Source organism: Alexandromys fortis, unplaced genomic scaffold (assembly GCF_014885135.2).
Source record: "Alexandromys fortis isolate MF-2015 unplaced genomic scaffold, M_Fortis_MF-2015_v1.1 scaffold_7, whole genome shotgun sequence".
NCBI lineage: Eukaryota > Metazoa > Chordata > Mammalia > Rodentia > Cricetidae > Alexandromys > Alexandromys fortis.
In genome coordinates, this window is record NW_026067920.1 from 21986641 (window position 1) to 22006788 (window position 20148).

Sequence of the window (20148 nt, forward strand, 5' to 3'; positions counted from 1 at the left end):
TATCCTGTTGGAAATGTGATATACCAATAGGCCAATTTACTCTGTTCTTTAGGTATTTTCTTCTGGATGGTTTGTCCTTTTCCTTCAGATGTCTTGTTTCTCCAGCGGTCTTCAGATTCCTTAGATGAATACCTTTTGTTAGGAATTTTTCCTAATGTGAGCTCTCTACCAGGCAAATTCCCAATCAAGCCAAATCAAAACGAGCCAAATTAAGAAATATCTAGGTTTAATGGGATTCCTGCACTCTCAGGTGGCCCCAAGGGGGAACAGGGAGGCCTCGAACACGGGATTTTCTTTTGGCAAAATATATCTGATCAAATGAAAATCATTTGTTAGTTTTATTGGTTAGTTTACATTAAATGGCCTAGCTATTTGATGAACTATCATCTCTTCTAATTAAGAAGTGTCTCTTGTTCAAATCAAATCTTTATCAATTTTGATGGTATCCTACCTTTTCTTCTTCTATAGAAATAAAAGCAAAACCCCGTCTTTAACATAACACACATCCTGGTTCCCATTCTGTGGTACATCTTTAAGTTATACCAGCTAATTTAATTGTGTAGTTTTTCTTTACTATCTAATGGCTCTCCACAGCTGTTGTTCCTTTCTCATTAGCATTTAGAAAATTAAAAGTTAATAAAGCATTATGCTTTATTCCTGAGGATATTTATTATTCCTTTTGTTTATCTAACAAATTCTTTAGAATTCAAATTAATCTTTTTCTTTCTTCTCTCTCTCTCTCTCTCTCTCTCTCTCTCTCTCTCTCTCTCTCTCTCTCTCTCTTTTTTTATATTTTTACGGTGTCTCTAAAACGCTTATGCCTGTCCTGGCAATAGCTCTTGAGGACCAGGCGAAATTCGAGAATTCTGAGAATAAGTAAACACTAGCTCCTAAGTACTAGGATTAAAGGCATGTACCACAACCGCCCAGCTTCAAATTGATTTTTCTATAACTGCCTGGCCTTTGGAATTGTGTGTTATACCTGTGATATGCTTTATATTATGATAAGCAAAAAACTGTTTCATTTTCTTAGAGACATATGCTGGAGCATTATTTGTCTTTATTTGTTCAGGTGTACCCATGATGACCGTAACTTCTAGCAAATGTGTAATTACCAAATCAACCTTTTCTGAGCTCAAAGCAGTTGAACGTCCATTGGAAACTGAATAGGTATCAATGGTGTGGTGTACTATAGGAGACAGGCTTGTTGGCTCCCAGCCTCACGGCTAGCTTAAACCTGAAATAATCACACAGAAACTGCATTAATCAAATCACTGCTTGGCCCATTAGCTCTAGCTTCTTATTGGCTAACTCCTACAACTTAGTTTAACCCATTTCTAGTAATCTGTGTATCGCCACAAGGCTGTGGATTACTGGGTAAAATTCCCAGCATCTGTCTTTGGTGGCTCCATGGCATCTCTCTCACTCTGCCCTTTTTTCTCCCAGCATGTAGCCTGCCTTTCTCCACCCGTTCTGTTCTTCCCTTGCCATAGGCTCAAAGCAGTTCTTTATTCATTAACCAATAAAAGCAACACATAGACGGAAGGACCTCCCACACCAGTGTACATATTTTAGTTTTCCAAATTCTGCAAAATGGAACACATCCACCTGCCAGATTTAATTCCTTTAAGTAACCTTTGGGTTACTTCCTGCAGATAGTGGTGTTTAGTTGTATAAAGAATAAGTAGGACATTTCCTTATAATATCCTTGGCTTGTTGCCATGTTACAGAAAGGTTTTTTCAAACCCTTGCTATTGAAATGATATTTTTATGAAATTTTGAGAACTTCAGCACATTTACAACCAATAACTGATCAATTTCTGGATTACTTTGTGCTAGAGGACCTGGCAGAGCCACATAGGATTGGATGTATGTTATGTATATGGGATAATCCCTATTCCTGGTTGTATTTTATAACTGGATAAATAATAAATAATAAAGTTATTTATGTCATCTGATATAAATTTAGTGGTTTCAATATGCAAAACAACTTTTTCTACATATTGTGAATGGTAACTATGTTGAGAAGTTTTTTAATATTGCTTAGAACCATGAGAATTAGCATATAATACTGACTTTTGGGCACAATCATAGGATTTTGATCCTTTTCTCATTTGTATCCTGCCTTTCCTGATTTATTTATTTATTTGCATCAGTATAGAATGTAGGGACTCCAGTTACTGGTGTGTCCTATATGCAAGGAGGGATCCAGTTAGTTTTCTTTATAAGTTGAATTCTCTTGCTTTAGAGATAGTTGTTGTTAATCTCTCCAAAAAAATTACTACAAGCTCTTGGCCAGGGTTCCCTTTCTTCTCATAATTTGTCAATTTCACCATTATTAAAAGGTACTATAATTTCTACTGGATCTACTCTTGCTAATTGACAAAGTCTCAATTTTCCTTTTAGAATTAACTCAGAGACATTTTCTACATAAGTTTTTAACTTTTTATTCAGTTTATGTAGTAAAAAGATATATTCTAAGATGGTATCTTACCTCTGCATTAAAATTCCTATAGGGAAATGTTTGGAGGGTAATATGACCAGAATGCAGTTAAGCTTTGGATCCACACGATCCACCTGTGTCTTCTGTAGTTTCTCTTCAATCAAAGGCAATTCTCTCTGAGCTTCAATTTATAATTCCCTGGGACTATTTAAGTCTTTGTCACCATCTAAGATTTTGTTTAATTAGTTCATAAGATTTTGTCTCAGTACTTCACCGTAGATGGGACATGTTTCCTAGCAATCTTTGGAAGTCAGTAAGAGTCTATAATCAATCTCACCTAATTTACACCTTTTGGGGTCTAATTTTTTGTAAACCTATTTTATAACCTAAGTAATTAATAGAATTTCCTTTTTGAATCTTTTCAGGGGCAATTTGTAATCCCCAACAAGGCAAATTTTTCTTTGCTTCTTCAAATATTTGTTCTAAATTTCAATCAGATAGGAAAATGTCATGCATGTAATGGTAAACTATAGATTCAGGAAATCCCTTACGTATCATTTCCAATGGTTTACTTACAAAATATTGGCACAGGGTGGGGCTATGTAATATTCCCTGTGAGAGAATCTTCTATTGCTATGTCTTAGCAGGCTGAGAATTAGTATAACTAGTCACTGTGAAGGCAATTTTTTTCTTTTTTTTTCTTGTAATGGTATAGTGAAGAAACAATCTTTTAAATCAGTAACTATAAGATGCCATCTGTTAGACAATAGAGAAGGCAAGTGGGTGCCAGACTGTAGAGAGCCCACTGGCTGAATTACCTTATTTACAGCTCTTAGATATGTTATGACTCTCTGTTTTCCAGATTTCTTTTTAACAACAAATACAGAAGAATTCCAAGAGCTGGTTGATTCTTCAATATGCTAAGCATCTAGTTGCTCCTGTACCAGCTGTTCTAAAGCCTGCAGTGTCTCTGTTGTTAAAGGTCATTGTGTAATGACCCATACAGGTTTGTTTGCCAAACATTTTAAAGGTAGAGCTGTTGGTGCCTTTGAAATATCAGCAGCTGTTGTGCCCTGTTCTTGTACAACCTGAATGGTCAGTGACAGTTCTTTATAATAACTTGTAATATTTTTCCAAGAAACATATACTAATTTATAGTTTATTTCTAAGATTGGGGGAATGTTAATCTGAGTATTCCATTGCTGTAATAAATCACATCCCCACAAATTCATTGCTATGTTAACCACATATGGTTTTAATATTCTTCTCTGTCCTTCTGGCCCTATACATTCAGCCCATCTAGCATTCTGCTTTACCTGGGATAAAGTTCCTGTCCCTAAAAACTGAACATTTACATCCTGAAGAGGTTAATTTGGATGCCAAGATTATGATGAAATTATTGTTACATCCGCAACTGTGTCTACCAGATGTTCAATAACAACGTCATTTATTCACATTTTAAACTTCGCTCTTACCAAATCTGTCGCCCAAGTTGTAGAAGATGTGAGGCTGATTGCTGTTGCATAGAACAGTAAAAGCATGAGTGGATTTCAAGGCAGCTACCTATTTTGTCAGAAGCCTAAGAAGAGGGTTAGGGGAGAGCCTGCCAGGTGAGAAAAAAGAAAAACCTAGCTGGTCGGGTAATGACTCCAGTCATGTGTAGCCCCAGCCTATGATGGTGGCCGTAACGTCACAGCAAATGACTTTTTTTCATGCATTTGTACCCCCAAATGCTTGGTGCCGGATGTTGCACGAATAATAAAAGCCCAGAGATAGATTTTGGGGTTCAACCTGAAGATCAGAAAAGCAAAGCACCCAGCCACTGGCTTTTATCTCTATCTCAGACCAAAAATGGGCAATTCTGCCTCCACGAATCCTCAGATTGAGACTTGAGCCCTGTCTCCTCCTGTGTTATATTCCTCTCTAATGTTGGGATTAAAGGCATGCACTACTACTGCTTGGCCTCTATGGATAACTAGTGTGGTTGCTCAGATTAAAGGTGTGTGCAACCACTGCCTGGCCTGTTTGGCTGACTAGGGTGCCTGCTGGGACTAATGGTGTGTGTCACCACTGCCTGATCTGTATGACTGAATAGTCTGACTACTTTGCACTGATCTTCAAGCAAGCTTTATTTATTAAAACACAAATAATATACCACTATAGGTACTCTGTTGCAAGAACAACAAGCACTCTTAAATGATGAGCCATTTCTCCAGCCCCGAAATAGTCTTTTGTTGAGATTAGGATATTTCCTCCTTGTGGGGGCCCACAGATATGGGCCTGTTCTGCTTTGACTAAAGGTCAGGGAGTTTGAGCCTACTCCTTGCTCTTTCAAAGTTATTGACAACAACTGTGGCAATAAACAAGCTATCCTGATCTTTGGGGGTAGTTAATTGGTGTTTTGAGTATTAAGATGGCTCATAGAGGTGGATCTGTTCCACCTTGACCAAAGGTCAGAGAATTCAAGCCTATTCCTGCTCCTTCAAGGAGATCATAGGAAGTTTTTGACCCAGGGAGTGGCTGCCTACAGGATGCTTGGTCTAAGGTATGGTTGTTACACGTCCTGTCTAAACAACGGAGTACTTAACTAAGGATATAGTTATTTGATGTCTCAAGTATTAAAGCAAGTGATTGCTGTTTGTCCTTTGTGCCATTTTAAAGCAGTCCTTCCTTTTTCTTCCCCCCTCACTTTTGGATTGGGGTACATAAGAAAATATGGAAGATAAAGGCGGGCATATTTCAGTATTCATCGAATTTCCCTCCAGATCTTATCCCGTGTTTCTGTCTTTTCTTTCATATGTCTGTTTTCTACCTGCCATGTCTCAATCGACATGCTTTCCTCTGAGCATGGACGAATAAGCCGGGCAGGACCTGACTGATGTTGTCGCCTGGATGCAGGCTATGACGCCTACTCTAAGTCACTCCGCATTGTTTAAAGTGATGATTTCCCAAGCTACACATTGCCCCGGCAGATTCTATTTCACAAATGCTTTTGCCATCATTTCGAGGACGGAGACTAACTCTCCAATTGGGTGGACACATGAGTGGTACCATCTACCCAGAACTGAGCACACAGCAGATGGACAGATGACATCACTGGGAGAGGAAGAGGGACTGTAGAGGCACATAGGTGCAACAGAGCTGAATCAGGGAATCCATGCCCAAGAACTCATCAACCATACCAGACCAAGGAAACGGAGTAACTCTCACCTGAACCACACAGACATGAACACCTATAGCACCGCCATGGTGATGATTCTCACTAGCCTTGTCACCCACCCAACCACCCTGGTTCAGCAAAGCTAGAAAGAGAATTGTCTGTTCCAGAGGCTTCAGCTTGGCTCCATCCCTGCTGTTGAAACAGCCTACTTCATTGCTGACTGCTCCCTGTTTGCTTATGTGGACCTGCTGGCCATCTGTTGGTCCATTCCTTCATCTGGACCTACTCCTGCTCTTGCTGGACTCTGAGCTTTGCTTTCAATCCTGTGGCCTTCTGTGGTGTGACTCACTGTCACTATAGCCTTTCTCAGGCTCCGTTTTGTCTTTGGCTTCTCTGACCCGTCTGAAAGTCTCTAAAATGCCTTGCCTTTATATAAAAAGCCATTCTGCAGTCTTTGCACCATATATAGAGATATTCAGTGTGCTGTGTAATGTGTGACCTGAGAATGTTAAAGTAAGGGACACAGCAGTGGTTTACTCCTGAAGGGAGTGAACACATGATTACCCTTTAGAAGTTGAGGTGTATTAGAAGACAGGGCTTTAAGACAATGATCTGATCTTCTGCTGGGAGAGCAATCAGAAACAGTATGTTAAAAATAGTGTAACAGGGCCTTAAAGGGAAAGAGAGGCTTCCCTGTAAAACCTGGGGAGAAGCTTCATCAAGATGGGGATGGACAGCTGCCATGAAAGGAATGGCAAGAGAGGTGGGGAGGCCCAAGAGACTTCAGAGAACTCTTATGAACAAATCTGGCATTTATAAATTTTCAGGGGCAGGGGACTTTTATAGTGTAATTTAGTTTGGGATAGCACGGAGGAGCATAAGTTAGCCAAAGTACAGTGGAGAGAGTTCTGATTTCTTCAGGCTTCAAGGTCTGATTTCCTAGCGTGATCACCATCTTAAAGGGGTAAGCTGTAACTTACCCTAGCTATTAAGATTAGAATTCTCCTTGGCTGGAGGTGGGTGGATCCAGGATAGCTGGGGTGTTTGGGCAAATTGTCAATGAAAGTGCCATGCCTTGTCAATAACCTTGACACTGAGGGATGACCAGCGGTGTTCATGCTTCTCAGGGGAGCACTTCCCACACCTTCACCGGCCCCAGACACAAAGAGAAAAAGACAATGCACTATGTTCTCATGGAAAACAGACCACCTCAGAACCACATTCCTCTTTTAGTATCATGTTTCTAATAATTTTAGATCCCAAACATTAACACTGGTATTTATTGACCACCAAATTATCAGCAAAATATGAACCAACCTTTAAAGATTAAAAACTATAAACAACTCATTTAAGTAATGAGATCCTTCTGAAATAGATCCACTGGGCTTTCCTCATCTATGTAATATTACTTTATAACATTTTCCATCTTTATTTTTTTTAACTGAATTAAAAAAAGTCAAATTACAATCTGTTGGGGCAAACTGATTTTCTGAAGGTACTAGATGATTAGCTAGCAATAGGAGCTGAGACACATTCACTTGAATATACTTTTATTTAGATCAACACTTACAGCATGATAGACTTTCACAAATTACTACCATGAAGCACATAATATTTAAAATATGTTGCTGTTCACAACTTGAGTATAGCATTATTACTGTTTGGTACTAGGCTCAAAGACGACATTTTGATTCCTCAGCTTTGGGATGTTTACTGACGTCAATGTGATTGTCTAGTCATGCAGAGGAGAGAAATTCAAAAGCAGTTTCCTTTTCTTCTGCCAGTTCCTTTGCAGTCAGGTCCATTTTCTCACGCGAGAAGTCATTAATAGGGAGGCCTTCAACAAACTTCCAGGACTTATTCTGTTAAGACAACAATTGCAAGAGATTCAGTTAGTGACCTTTCAAAAGCGACCAGCCTAGCTTGAAACGGTGTCTCAAAGTACACCCGTTTTAAAGTCTAACTTGAAGAGCTAGTCAGACAGCAGAGGCCACTTTTTAAAGTCACACTGGGGATGAAACCCAGCCAGAGCCTCCTGCATGCTAGGCAAGAGGTCTTCCAGAGTGCATGGCCTAGAACCCAAGTCATGATTATTAATGAACCAAAAGCACTTTAATGTGGGGAAGCAAATCTACCCCATACAAATGAGTATTCATGACATGTGCACCGCCATGTCAGGGACCCCAGTGCCTCCAACCCACTGGAATAGCAAGGCCTTCCTCTGTTCCTGGTGCTGATATGGACAATGTATGCACAAAGTATCAGCCACAGCAGCCACAGCTTCCTCTCCTGCATGATTGCTCCCTCCAGAAGCCACCACATTACAGTCCACTTCCTGTTCAGCTGTACGTAATAATAAAGGGTGCGTTTCTGGGATACTAATGGTGCAACTTCATCATAGTTATAATGAACTATACCATGATTATAACAAAAAACAGTGTTCAGTACTCTGGGTTTATGAGAAAATAAGATCCTATTTATGAGTACAATAACAGAGTTATTGTAATAACAAAGTGTTTAGCAGCAAGAGCTGAATCTTGCTTTCAGATTAGTTTCAGGATTTAATTAACGACTTGGCATTAGAAAGGAGTGTCTACTTTAGGGATATATATCTATCCTATAAATATATAATGTGTGTGCGTGCACTTGCACATGCACGCGTCCCTCTTTCACAGCACCCCACCTTGATCACGACAGGGAACGAGTAGAGAAGATCATCGGGAACACCATAGGAGTTGCCGTCAGAGATAACGCCCATCGACACGAACTCTCCCTGAAAAAGATTTACACTATCATGGATCACAGGGATTGGTTTACACAGTGAACCATCAAACTACACTGAAAACGAGAGACTTCCTTGACTGCCTGCACAGCTGCGTGCGAGGAGCTAGCGCAATGCTGGCTCACACACCCCACCTTGTCCCCTCCTCCGGATCCTGTGCAGAGCACGCCACGGCTTTACCACTCTTTAAGATTAAACATTTTTATTTATGGGTATGTGTGTATCTGTGCATGCACATGTGTGCGCAGATCCCTTGGAGCTGAAGTTATGGGTGGTCGTGAGCTACCTGACACGGGATCTGGGAAGGAACTTGGGTCCTCTCTATAGAGAAGGAAGCACTCCTAACTGCTGAGCCGTCATCTCTCCATCCCCAAACACCATCCTGATTTTATAGTCGAGAATGCGATAGCCCAATCCATTTTAAGAAGAATGGCTTATCACATATAACTGCCTTTAACTTGTAATATCCTGTGTGATAAATGTCATGTAGCAGCTGAAAACACAGCTTAGAAAGGTTCATAGCATTCCCGGGCTCCTGGGCAATCAAGGAAATGAACTGAACTGGCTTAATTGATCTTTTCACATTTTAGCACTAAGGAACAAAACTGGAAGAATGGCCTGTACACACGACAACCCTCACCTCTGGGGTCCCAAACCAGATGTCTCTGATGTGGTCAGAGATGGCTTTTGCGGCAGACATGGCGCTGGACAGCTTCCGAGCCTTGATGACGGCTGCACCGCGCTGTTGCACAGTCTGGGGGAGGGTACAGAGACAGTGTTACCTAAGCATGACAGCAAAATTCCCATCCGCGCCACAATGTTGCCGCCCCCATAGCTCACTGGGTTTCCTACAATGCTAATCTTATTGTCCTAATTCAGTTAACAGCCCTTTTAAAAAACAAAAGTAGAAATTTCTATAGAACATGTGACAAACTAAACACAGAATAGCTCTTGCTATAAGCAAAACTAGATGGTTCAGTTTTTCTGATGAGGACAATAATCTCGACTGTTACACAACAGGTCAGATCAGATGGTGATAACTGAACATAGACAGTCTGCAGAGCAGACTGTGACATACAGTTGTCCTCCAGGGTCGCTCAAGGACACTCAGCTAGCAGTGTGGTTTGTCTGTCTGACTGTTCCGATGGCCCAGGCTCTTCTTACCGTGATGAACTCTCCCTTGAGCCAGCTGTCATCCTTCAGGGCTTCATACACACCAACTTCCTTTCCTTGCAACTTCACCTTGGCATGATTGACATCTGGATACTGAGTCGACGAGTGATTTCCCCAGATAATGACGTTCTTTACATCATCAGCAGTTACACCGAGTTTAAGAGCAATCTAGTTCAATTAAAAACAAACACATCAGTCAGACAATTGATTTTTATTGCAAATTGTGACTTGTTTGAAGACGGAGGCCCTTAAGTAAAGGAAAAAAGCTTCTGAAATGTTAAACAAATTCAAGCTACACGGAATTCAAAAAAGGCAAATTTTATTGCTCAGCAACATCCTAAAGCACTTAAAAGTGTCAACAGCTACGAGCTTGAAGTATTACAGTGTAGAATATCTGAGAGCAGAGAGCATCCTGTAATTCGTGATTAGATTATCAGCACAGTCAGTTTAAAAACATTGATCGACAGGTCATCAGATTCTTAATACATAAATATGAGCTGTTTTATTACTGTGTATATGGGAGGCTACCTTATCAACTAGGGTCAGATACTTTAGGTATATTCATCCTATTTTGATGAATTTTTGTTACATGTAATATATAAATTAATTTTTAATTAATCTTAGAGATACGGGTATAAGAAAGGGACTCACATTACCAAACTGTGGCTGTCCCTATTTTATAGACTTGGGAACTAAATTGAGAAGGCTTCAGATGTGACTTACGACAGAACAGTCACATCATAGAACCACTGAAATTAATACATACGAAGGACAACAGTTCTTGCTTCCTTAGGCGAACTTTCAAGTCTGTCATGTAGATCTGTTAAATCCTTGTAACTCTCTTCTCCTGAAGAGCAGTGCTCTGTCAAATCATCTTGTGTGTACGTACACACCATGCACGTACACACCTAGTGTTGGGTTTCACATACACAGGAGAGTTCAGAGGTGACAAATCAGGCAGGAGGAAACTAAAGCTTTCGTTTTTGAATAAATCATGGAGGACTTTTCATGATTCATGGAAGAAAATTTTACTTTGGGTTTAACTACTTCTCATTAAAATGCTTCTTGAGAAGCTTCTATCGGCTTGAACTGTGCAAGACAGACAGATGGACAGACTGAAACTGCCCAGCCAAGGGCTTGTGAGTGACCAGAACTCCACTCCTGGCTCATTCATGACTTTTGCCCCAACAAGGGAATCTGTGTCACACACTGGGACAAAGTGCCATTCTGTGACGGGAAGAATCGTCCAACTTCTGTGTCTGCTAGGGCGGATCATGGAGGAGGCTTATCGGTGCCATTTCACCTCCTTCTCTGTAGGAGCTAAGTAAGGCGGCCCACATCTACCACTGCAGCACCCTTCTCTTCCTTCATGTCTAGCTTGTCCTCTACTCTGGTCCTGTCCCTTCCCAGCCACCACACTGCCTACAGCCCAAAGCATCTCACCAAATATTTAATAACTGTCTAAATTAACTGGGAAGTTGAAGAAGATATTTATGGTACGAGTCTTTCAACTTTAGGCTATATAGCTCTTAATAATAAAAACAGTAACAGCAGCAAATCTTTACTGTGTTTTATTATGCAACAGTATCATGGTAAGACAGTAAAATGCACTTAGTTTACTTAACACCACTGAATAGAACATATCCAAGTGTTTAGTTTATATTCAGGTCAATCCAGAAGCTCCATCATGAGTTAGCTCTGTGACTTTGGGCAGGCTCCCTGATCTCTCTGGGTCTCAGGTTTCTTATCCACAAAACAAGTACAATAATTCTTGTGTGCACAGTCACCACAAGAATTAAAAGCTACATATAAAGCATTAATCTTGTAGTAAAGTTAACAAATGCAAATCAGTTTATCTTTGAGTGGATATTCCAGAGTTGAAAGAGTCAACTCTCAGTGTAAGACAGTTTTTTAAAAAAAAATTTTTAACTATAAACTAGTATCATTTTTTTAAGAGGTTGCATTTATTTCTTTTTTAAAGATGTTGAAAAATAAACCCATGTCTGTGTAAGTCCCCAACCCTTCTTTCTCCAAGCTTCTTGGGGGTGGACAAAGTGGGCCCCCTACAGATGCTCAGTATTCTTCCTACCAGGTCTCTGCTGTCACCAAATATATATATTTATATTCCAACAAAAATGTCCCCTTCCTCCTCTCCTCCCAGTCTTTGCCCTCTGCTCCCATCCACACCTCCTCCTCCCATGGATATCAGCCTGCCATGGTATCTCTTCTGTTAAGGCTAGGTGAGGCAATTTGGTAGGAGGAAAGGGTCCCAAAAGCAAGCATTAGAGTCAGAGAACACCTGCTCTCACCGTTAGGTGAATCATAAGATGATCATGTTACACAACTGTCACATATGTGCAGAGGGCCTAGGTCAGTCCATGCAGGCTCCCTGGTTGTCTGTTCAGTCTCTGTGAGCCCCAGGAGCCCAGGTTAGTTGATTCCTTGAGTTTTCTTGTGGTACCCTTGGCCCCTCTGGACCCTAAAATCCTTCCTCTTCCTTAGGATTCCCCAAGCTCTGCCAAATGTTTGGCTGTTTCCCTCAGTTGCTGGGTGAAGCCTCTCTGATTACACTGGGCTAGGCAGCAATTGGTTCTCACTGGTGGGACCTGCCTTATAACTAATTTTTAACTACTCTATCAAGGCAACATTAGTAACTGTACTGAATTATAACTGGTATGCACACACAGATACATAAAATTGGTTCACAATTAGTTACTGAAGACAAAACTAAGGAGGTAGGCCAGCGTCTAGTCAACAAACGCACAAACCAACATTTAATTATTTTAAAATTGAGAGAAGAAAAAGGTTTCAAAACCTAAATCTTTACATTTTAAAAGTCATTTTTCTTACCTGAGATTTTGCTCGGTTGTGGTCCAAGCGAGTCAGGCAACTGAAGTTCTCCTTGGGGATTGATGGGGCTGACTTGGAGGCCGTCAGGCAGTTTGTGTTCGCTGGGTTCCCCACAACAATGACCTTAGTGAGTAGGAGGCACAAAGACTCAGACCACACACCCGTCTTATAACTGGACTCCATGTCTAACAGGCTCCTATATATCATATTTCTATGACATGCAAGTCAGTTTCCAGCTGGCCATATCCACAATCCAAGGGAGACATCTTTATGCTTTACTATGGAGACAGATCATTCATCCATTTACCACAAAAATCAAGAAATCTAAAGTCTCATCTCAGAATTTGAGTCTCTCATAAATTTCTGTTTTTGATTTTTGAGACAGGTCTAGCTCTGCCTATCTTCAAATTCAGAGATCCACCTGCCTCAGCCTCCCGAGTACTGGGATTAAAGATATTTCTTAAACTGGGTCCAATCCTAAGAATCACCTGGGCTATTTGCTAAAATACAGATTATCTTCACTTCACACTCCTCTAAATCTAACGAGTCAAACAGACACACACGTCTCTTTTTAACCCGCGTGTACCAACTGCCTCCGAGTATCCCAGTGTGTGAATACTTTCCCCAACAAAGACTTTTGCAGAGGTGGCATTGCATGTAAACAGAACCACAAATCCTGAGCAGGCCGGATTTTGCCAGTCTAAAACCTCTGTAATCTTTTAGCAAGAGGCCTGTGCGCTCCTAATTCTTGTTAATGATTACAGAGAAAGGACAGCTATTCAAGATGAAATCTACAGAAAGCAAATATGTAGACAAGAATGAAGTATTATATAAATGGGTCACTCGTGAAGAGCGATTTTGGAGCCAGGTGGTGGTGGCACATGACTTTAATCCTAGCACTCAGGAGGCAGAAGCGGATGGATCTCTGTGAGTTTGAGGCCAACCTGGTCTACAGAGCAAGTTCCAGGACAGCCAGGACTGTTACACAGAGAAACCCTGTCTTGAAAAACAAAACAAAAGCAACAAAAAAACAAACAAACGAAAAAGAAAAAACACCCCATCAAATATGCTGCTAGTCACCTTCACGGATTTCTTGGCGTATTTGTCCAAGGCAGCACCCTGGGCCTTGAAGATTTTCACGTTTGCTTTCAGGAGGTCCTTCCTCTCCATGCCTTCTCTCCTCGGCATGGAGCCCACAAGGACAGCCACGTCGAGGTCTTTGAAGGCAACCTCCTCTTTGTCTGTGGCAATGATATCTGTGAACACGGCAAAGCGCATACAGACTGACTTAAATGCCCACGTTTCCCGCTTCATATTAATGCACTTATTCTTGTAAACTATGGTAAATAGTTATCTTTATAGTTCACATTTATATACTTTTCAGAGCCCTTTAAAAAAAAGATAATATATTCATTTAGCTTCCCAAGAACACAGGAGAAAGTCAATAATATTTTGTATTTCTTACATCAATAATTACCTCAATTAAAAGAGCTCTATAGTTTTTATCATTTACATAATTATATATGATGCAGAGTCTTTGGAAGCAGCATTTTTTTTTTCATTTATTACCATAGATAACACAAAAGAGAAACCAATTCACCAAGCTTTTAGAATGCAATTACTTCAAGGTTTAAGATATCAACTACAAATTGAAAATGTTTACTGGGGCATACTGTACCAGGGATAATGCTAAGGATTATATTCTATCAAATGTAATCTTCACATTTCACAGATGAAGAACTCAGGCATAAGGAAATGCTGCCACTGATAAGATAGGGAGAGCGGTCCAGAGTTCAGCTAGAACGCCACAGTGTCAATCTGACAAACACATAGGACTTGGTTTTTTGACCAAGGAACATGCAATGGTGCTGAGTGTAATAAAAAGGCCACGGCCGAGAGTCAGAATTTCTCTACATTAAGTCTTAGGCCACTAAACACGTCAGTCAGGTTGCTGAGTCCCTAAATGGAGGAACATCAGAAGAAAAAAAAAGTGCCATCTTCCTTTTCCAGCCACACAACTGAATGATTTAGATAGGGAATCTCTCTCCTAAGAAATGCCTGACTAGACAGAGCTTATGTTTCCTTCAAGGTGCACAATACTGCAGATAATCCCCCTCTCAATCCCTGCGCTTGGCAGACGAAAGGGGACATATGAGAGGGACCAGCTAAGGCCTAGAGCAGGGGAGAACATCCTTTGGAGTGGAAGCTCTCCTGTTACAGGAGGCTACTACTCTAAACAGACTAAAGTAACAACACGATGCAAGCAACCTGGAGGGATAGCCCTCGGGCATATTATACCTACGGTAGAGGGGGAGGGGGAACGGCCTGACTTGCCACAGACTGCCTCTTGCTTTTGCACCTATTTGTTCTTGGTATCCATGTTAAAATGTGGTGTGGTTCAAAAACAACAAAAAGTACTTTTGTGAAACAATCTGACTGATGATCTTTAATAGCCTAAGAAGTTAATCTGTTTCCTCTGACCTCCCGACTCACCTTTCAGGAGGGGAAGGGCACAGTCTTGCAGTTCCATCAGGACGCCGTCCAGAACCCCCATCATGGGGGTGATGTCCAGCAGCACAAGGATGATAGGCTGCAAAGAGCAAGACAGCAGTGTTGGTGTTGGTCCGGCACTCGCTCTCACGCAAAGCCATGCCCTAGTTTTTGTTTGAATATATTTAGCTTCCACTGATTAGTCATAGTTATGGAAGGGAGATGCCAGAGCTTGCTTTTATTAGCGGTTATAGGTATGATTTCATTTTAGAACAACTACAATATCTGACATGAAGGGAAAACTCAACTATCTGTAGTTCAAAAGAAAGGATCAATACTTAACATCCCTGGAGAGAAGGCAGATTCAACAACTCTCTCCTGGGACTCCCCCTCGCCCACTGTTCCTCTCAGCAGTGACACTGACTGTCACCTGCTAGCTGCACTAAGTGGAGTAAGCATCAGGTGGGAGAACTCTGATCTCGCTGATTTCAGTGCCTGCAGGGTAACCTATAAACATCTTACTAGCTTCTACACAGACAAGGGCTTATTGCAGTGTTGGGACTGCCGACTCTCTTCGTTCATCGTTTGTAGCTACACACAGAATACTACAATGCCGAGGTTTACAGACAGGCCCTACCTGGTCTTTACCAAAGACAGACCCATTTCCAATACTGTACAACAGTGAGTACGCAATCTGACCAGCTGCTCCAGTCACGAGGACTCTGATTGGCTCCGACTGCAACGAGAAAGACCCAGTCACAGCTTATTAAAGTGTTAATAAGGCAACACGTGCTTTAAGAGCAAGTATGAGGTTGTCAAGTCTTCTCCTGACTAGCTGAGTAGGAGCTAACTTACAGGCTTGTTTTCAGCAAAGGCAGCACGTACAAATGAACCATGCACTTACCAAGTGTGTCCTTCGCTGGCACACTTGGGAAAAGCACTGAGTTGGATTACTTATTACTTATGCAACTGTGTCCATCTTTGGGGGACATTTTGCCAAAAACTAGGCCCACAATGTCACATCCATATTATGAGGTGATTCAAACCCTTGCAGGTCAGAGGAGCCTTACCTCTTTATCATACAAATTCCGACTCGCACCTCATCAGAATCCTGCACAGTAGAAGGTGTAGCACCGACAAAAACTTTCCCTTTAAACCAAAAAGGTTTAATAAAACAATCCTGTTTTGACTTAATTAACCAAAGATCAAAAACAAGCCTGTACTTATTTAGAGGTAGGGTCTCCCTCTGTAGATCCGGCTGGCCTCAAACTTACAGAGACATCAAAGGAGTGTACCACTATGCTCAGTGGTAAGCCTTTATTTTAAAAACTATATTTATTTAAAGTATATGGGGTGGTGTACACATGACACAGCACTGGAGGGGTTGGTTTGTTCCTTCCGTTTTGTGGGTCCTGGGGGTTGAACTCAGGTCGTCAGACTTGGCAGCAAGTTCCCTTTACCCGCTGAGCCACCTTGCTGGTCCAAACCTTTAATTTTCTTTTCAAGGAGAAAATTATTAGTATCTGGCATATAATAAATTTTAGTATTAAATATTGTACTAAATCACGACAGCATAGCTGACAATCTGGTTCAAAGGGAAAAGTATGCTTTAAAAGAAGGAAGAGAAACCATAAAAAAAGCACCACAGTTATATAATAGAAAAAAAGTGCAGTCTCCAGGCTAAGAGACTCTGAAGAAAATAAGACACAGACTAAAATAACAGCTGAGTCATGGAAAAAGGCTTAGTGAATTTATAGAATGGAACCAAGATAAGCTCTTCCCTTCCTTGACAATGCTGAGCTGTACTGGTGCCCCGTGTTACCCTGGTCCTTCCTCGCATGAAGAAATGACCTACTAAACATTTGATTTCTCTATTTAGAGCAGCCTCTTCTAGGTGAGCTATCTGCCTGAGATGGAAAGCTGGGCGCCTGAAATCAGCAGCAAGCAGGAACTTGGGCCCCACAGATACAAATAAATAAATAAATAATAATAAAAAGAAAAGAAATTGAGGAAATAAGTATTAATTGTTATAAAGAAATAAATTTGATCATAGTAGATTTTACTTGCATTTCTTCTTCAAAAAACATGCCCAGGATAGGAGTAGAAAAATATAACCAAAGATAAAACCCCAGAAAGCTATGGAGAAAAATTCTTCTTGATCCCTGGATCTCTCCCCTGTTTTTTCCATATCTCTAGATATATTAAATTTAATATCCACATAAGCCAATTTTAATAAAAATACGCATCTATAATAGTATATACTTAATAAGACATGTATCTATGTCCAAAACAAACTATTTGTATGACTAGCACACATTATCCTATATGGTTACTTTCTGCTATACACAGATCTACAACAGCTGTGTTTTGAGATATCATGATTAGGAACCATTACTATTTTATATATATATATATATATATATATTATATATATGTATTTCATCTAGTTATCTTTCCCTTTGAAGTTGAGAAATGAGAAGGGAGAGGCTGCTTCCCTCTTCTGGGGGCTCTGGCATTTCATCCTCCTATCGTCTGAATTCGAGTCACTGCTACATCTCAGCTGACAGAGAAGAACAGGTGCAAGCTGGGTAAGAAATGAGGGGGGGCCAGAAGGTGGCTGTGCACACCTTTCATCCCAGCACTAGGGACGAGGCCATCCTAGTCTACAGAGAGAGTTCTAGAATAGCCAAGGTTACACAGAGAAACCACCTTGAGAAAGAAAAAGAAGAAAACCACCCCCAAAACAAAACAAACAAATAAACAAACAGAAATGAGAAAGTGCCAACCACATCTATAAAGTTTAACCTTCCAGAAAGTCTAGTTAGAACAGAGTGATGTAGCCATTTATCAACAAGGTGTTCCCAGTATCGCAGTCTGCAGTGAAGAGGTGGTGGCCACCTAACCAACAGCTGATTCTACCTCTGCAGGCTCCTTCTGTGTCTGGGCACTGGCCTCTTAAGGGCTCCCTTCGTATCTGCCTGACGGTGATGAAATACGTAAGGGAAACACCAGCTTGGTTCTCTCTGCTCCCCCGAGACACTGCAGTTGGAAAGCAGGAGGGTAGGAGAGTCCCGCTGACTTCCCACAATGCAACAGTGCCCATGTAGGTTACTATTCTCTGCTCAGCTATCTGGGCATTTTGCCCAGATCCAGAAAGGAACGGCTTCTCTTTTGGCAGGGCATTAATGACCTTCCTGGGGATACAGGCTGTCTTAAAAATGTGCTACTTGATTGAAAAGCTTGAATCTTAGTAACAGCATCCCTCTCTTTACTTTCTAGCTTACAGGTATTATTGCAATACGAAAGAGAAGAAGCGGTGTCACTTAGAGTCCTCCAAGTGAATTCTTAGGTCACTCCCTTCTGGACAATGGCAAAGAGTTCCTCTAAAAATGCTTTTGATTGGCTTACAACAAAGACAGCTCTTTTCCTTCAGGGTCTCCTTCCACAGCCCTGGCTGGCTGGAACTTGGTACACAGGGTAGGCTGGTTTTGAAATCCTAAGAGTTCCATGTGTCTCTCCCTCCCAAGAGCTGCGACTGAAGGAATGCACCACCACCCTGAGTGGAGCTCACCGCTTTTTTCTAAGTCAGTTATTTTCCCACGTACTCTTCCCAGGAGGCAAGTAGGTTCTGAATCATGTGCGATTGCAACATGACAGACCTCTTCTTCCTGGACTGTCTCATGTCACCTGGCGCAGACGTGACCTTCTAGGGGTTCTGTCGACTATATAGGGAGTGCAACACTATAAATAATCAGGGACCCTGAATCTCCATGACCTTGGGAAATCAATGACCTTGCCAGGTTGTTTTAAGAGCAGACTTGCCAAATGCATACTACAGTCAAGGTAAAATGGGAAGAATAAGAGATACTGGGTGCAAATCTTGTGACCTTGAGAACTCACATTCTGGTCTCAAAAACTAAATTTTAGTATTTTAAGTCGGATCTTGGCTGTGATGACTTTTTAAAAGGTTTTCATCTCGACCTAAAATTCTAACGTCTGAAGTTCTTGGATAACTACCCCCGTTTTATGACTAAAACCACTATAGCAGAAACCGCTTAGGCCATAATTTAAATTACTACTCATGTGCCCAAAACAACTAGGCAACAGTTACTGGGAATTAGCAGTTGTCCCCTTGGGGTCTCATAGAGGCTGGGCCCTTTTGTCCTTGCTTTGAAACATGTCTTTCTGGATTCTGCGAAATTTACAGTTCTTCCAAATATTTTCTCACACTCCTCATCTTGAGATTACAGGAGAAAAAGTATCTTCAAAATATAAACTCTAAAGTACTGTAGCAATTTCCACTCTGGTGATAAATGTCACCTTCAAACAGCACGCAGACTATTCCTACGTCAGAGTCTCTTCACACCCCCCCACCCCCTTCAGGCGGGACAAGACAGGAAGATCCAGCCATATAGAGCTTCAACAAGATGGTTGCGTTACATCGGCAAGAAGGTATTCTGCAACTCATGACAGAATAGTAAAAAATATCCACCCAATTGTTTCTAAAGAGTCCTAGCATTACAAAAGAGGATCAAGAATAGGTTTTCTGTAACATTTTTTCCTTTGAAATTAGATATGGCAAATACATGTCTCCTGAAAACTGGGATCATAACCTGGAGCACTACTTAACCTCAACATCACAGGCCTACTCCTTCCAAGAGCAAATTAGAGGTTAGGACCCAATTCTTTCCCTCCATCCAAATCTCATCCCCGTCAAATCCTTTAACGTCCTTCAGAGAAAATCTTGTCCCTCAGCCGTGCGTCAGGAGTGAGACGCCTCTCTCCAAGGACAGCGACTTCTCTAGAGTCCTTTTAAGAGACCCTAAATGGAAGCGAACCCCTTTCCAATTACTGGGTTACTGCGACAGTCCGGAGGATGAGTCGGGTTTTGCAAACGGTGCGAAAGACAGCGCCTGGCATTAGGGCTTTTCTAAAGGGCGTCAAGGACAGGCTGCAACCGAGAGGCCGGAGCTGCTGCAGGATCCGGGAGCCCACACTCACCATTATTAAGAACTGCGACGACGATTTCTGCACCTGCAAAGCTGTCTCCAGGAGTCAGGTCACCTCTACAGCAGAACCGTTTCTGGGAGAGCGAGCTGTGCTGGCCAGGAAAGGTTCGGCTGGTTTGCCCCGCACTTTCTGGGAAGTGTAGTTCATCCGGAGGATCTCTGGCCCCCACCTCCGTGCACCCCTGCCAGTGAGAAACTACAATTCCCGAAAGCCTCTTCCTTCGACTAGCTTCGCGGATTG

At 41.5% G+C, this 20148-nt stretch overlaps 1 protein-coding gene across 1 annotated transcript; it reads right to left on the reverse strand.

Annotated features, from left to right (window-relative positions):
- Nucleotides 1-7136: 7136 nt before the first annotated feature.
- On the reverse strand, nt 7137-20058 carry Mdh1 (malate dehydrogenase 1). Its single transcript, XM_050140948.1, has 9 exons — nt 19900-20058; nt 15536-15634; nt 14902-14998; nt 13489-13664; nt 12409-12531; nt 9550-9726; nt 9026-9139; nt 8287-8376; nt 7137-7465 (listed from the first exon to the last, which is right to left on the reverse strand). Exons 1-9 carry the CDS (start codon nt 19900-19902, stop codon nt 7340-7342), a joined length of 1005 nt encoding a protein of 334 aa, XP_049996905.1. The 5' UTR covers nt 19903-20058; the 3' UTR covers nt 7137-7339.
- Nucleotides 20059-20148: the final 90 nt, after the last annotated feature.

Coding starts and splice junctions, on each gene's coding strand:
- Mdh1 (XM_050140948.1), bottom strand. Junction 12,532..13,488: donor ACGCCAAGAAATCCGTGAAG/GTGACTAGCAGC, acceptor CTACTCACTAAG/GTCATTGTTGTGGGGAACCC. Junction 7,466..8,286: donor CGTTCCCTGTCGTGATCAAG/GTGGGGTGCTGT, acceptor TTGTCTTAACAG/AATAAGTCCTGGAAGTTTGT.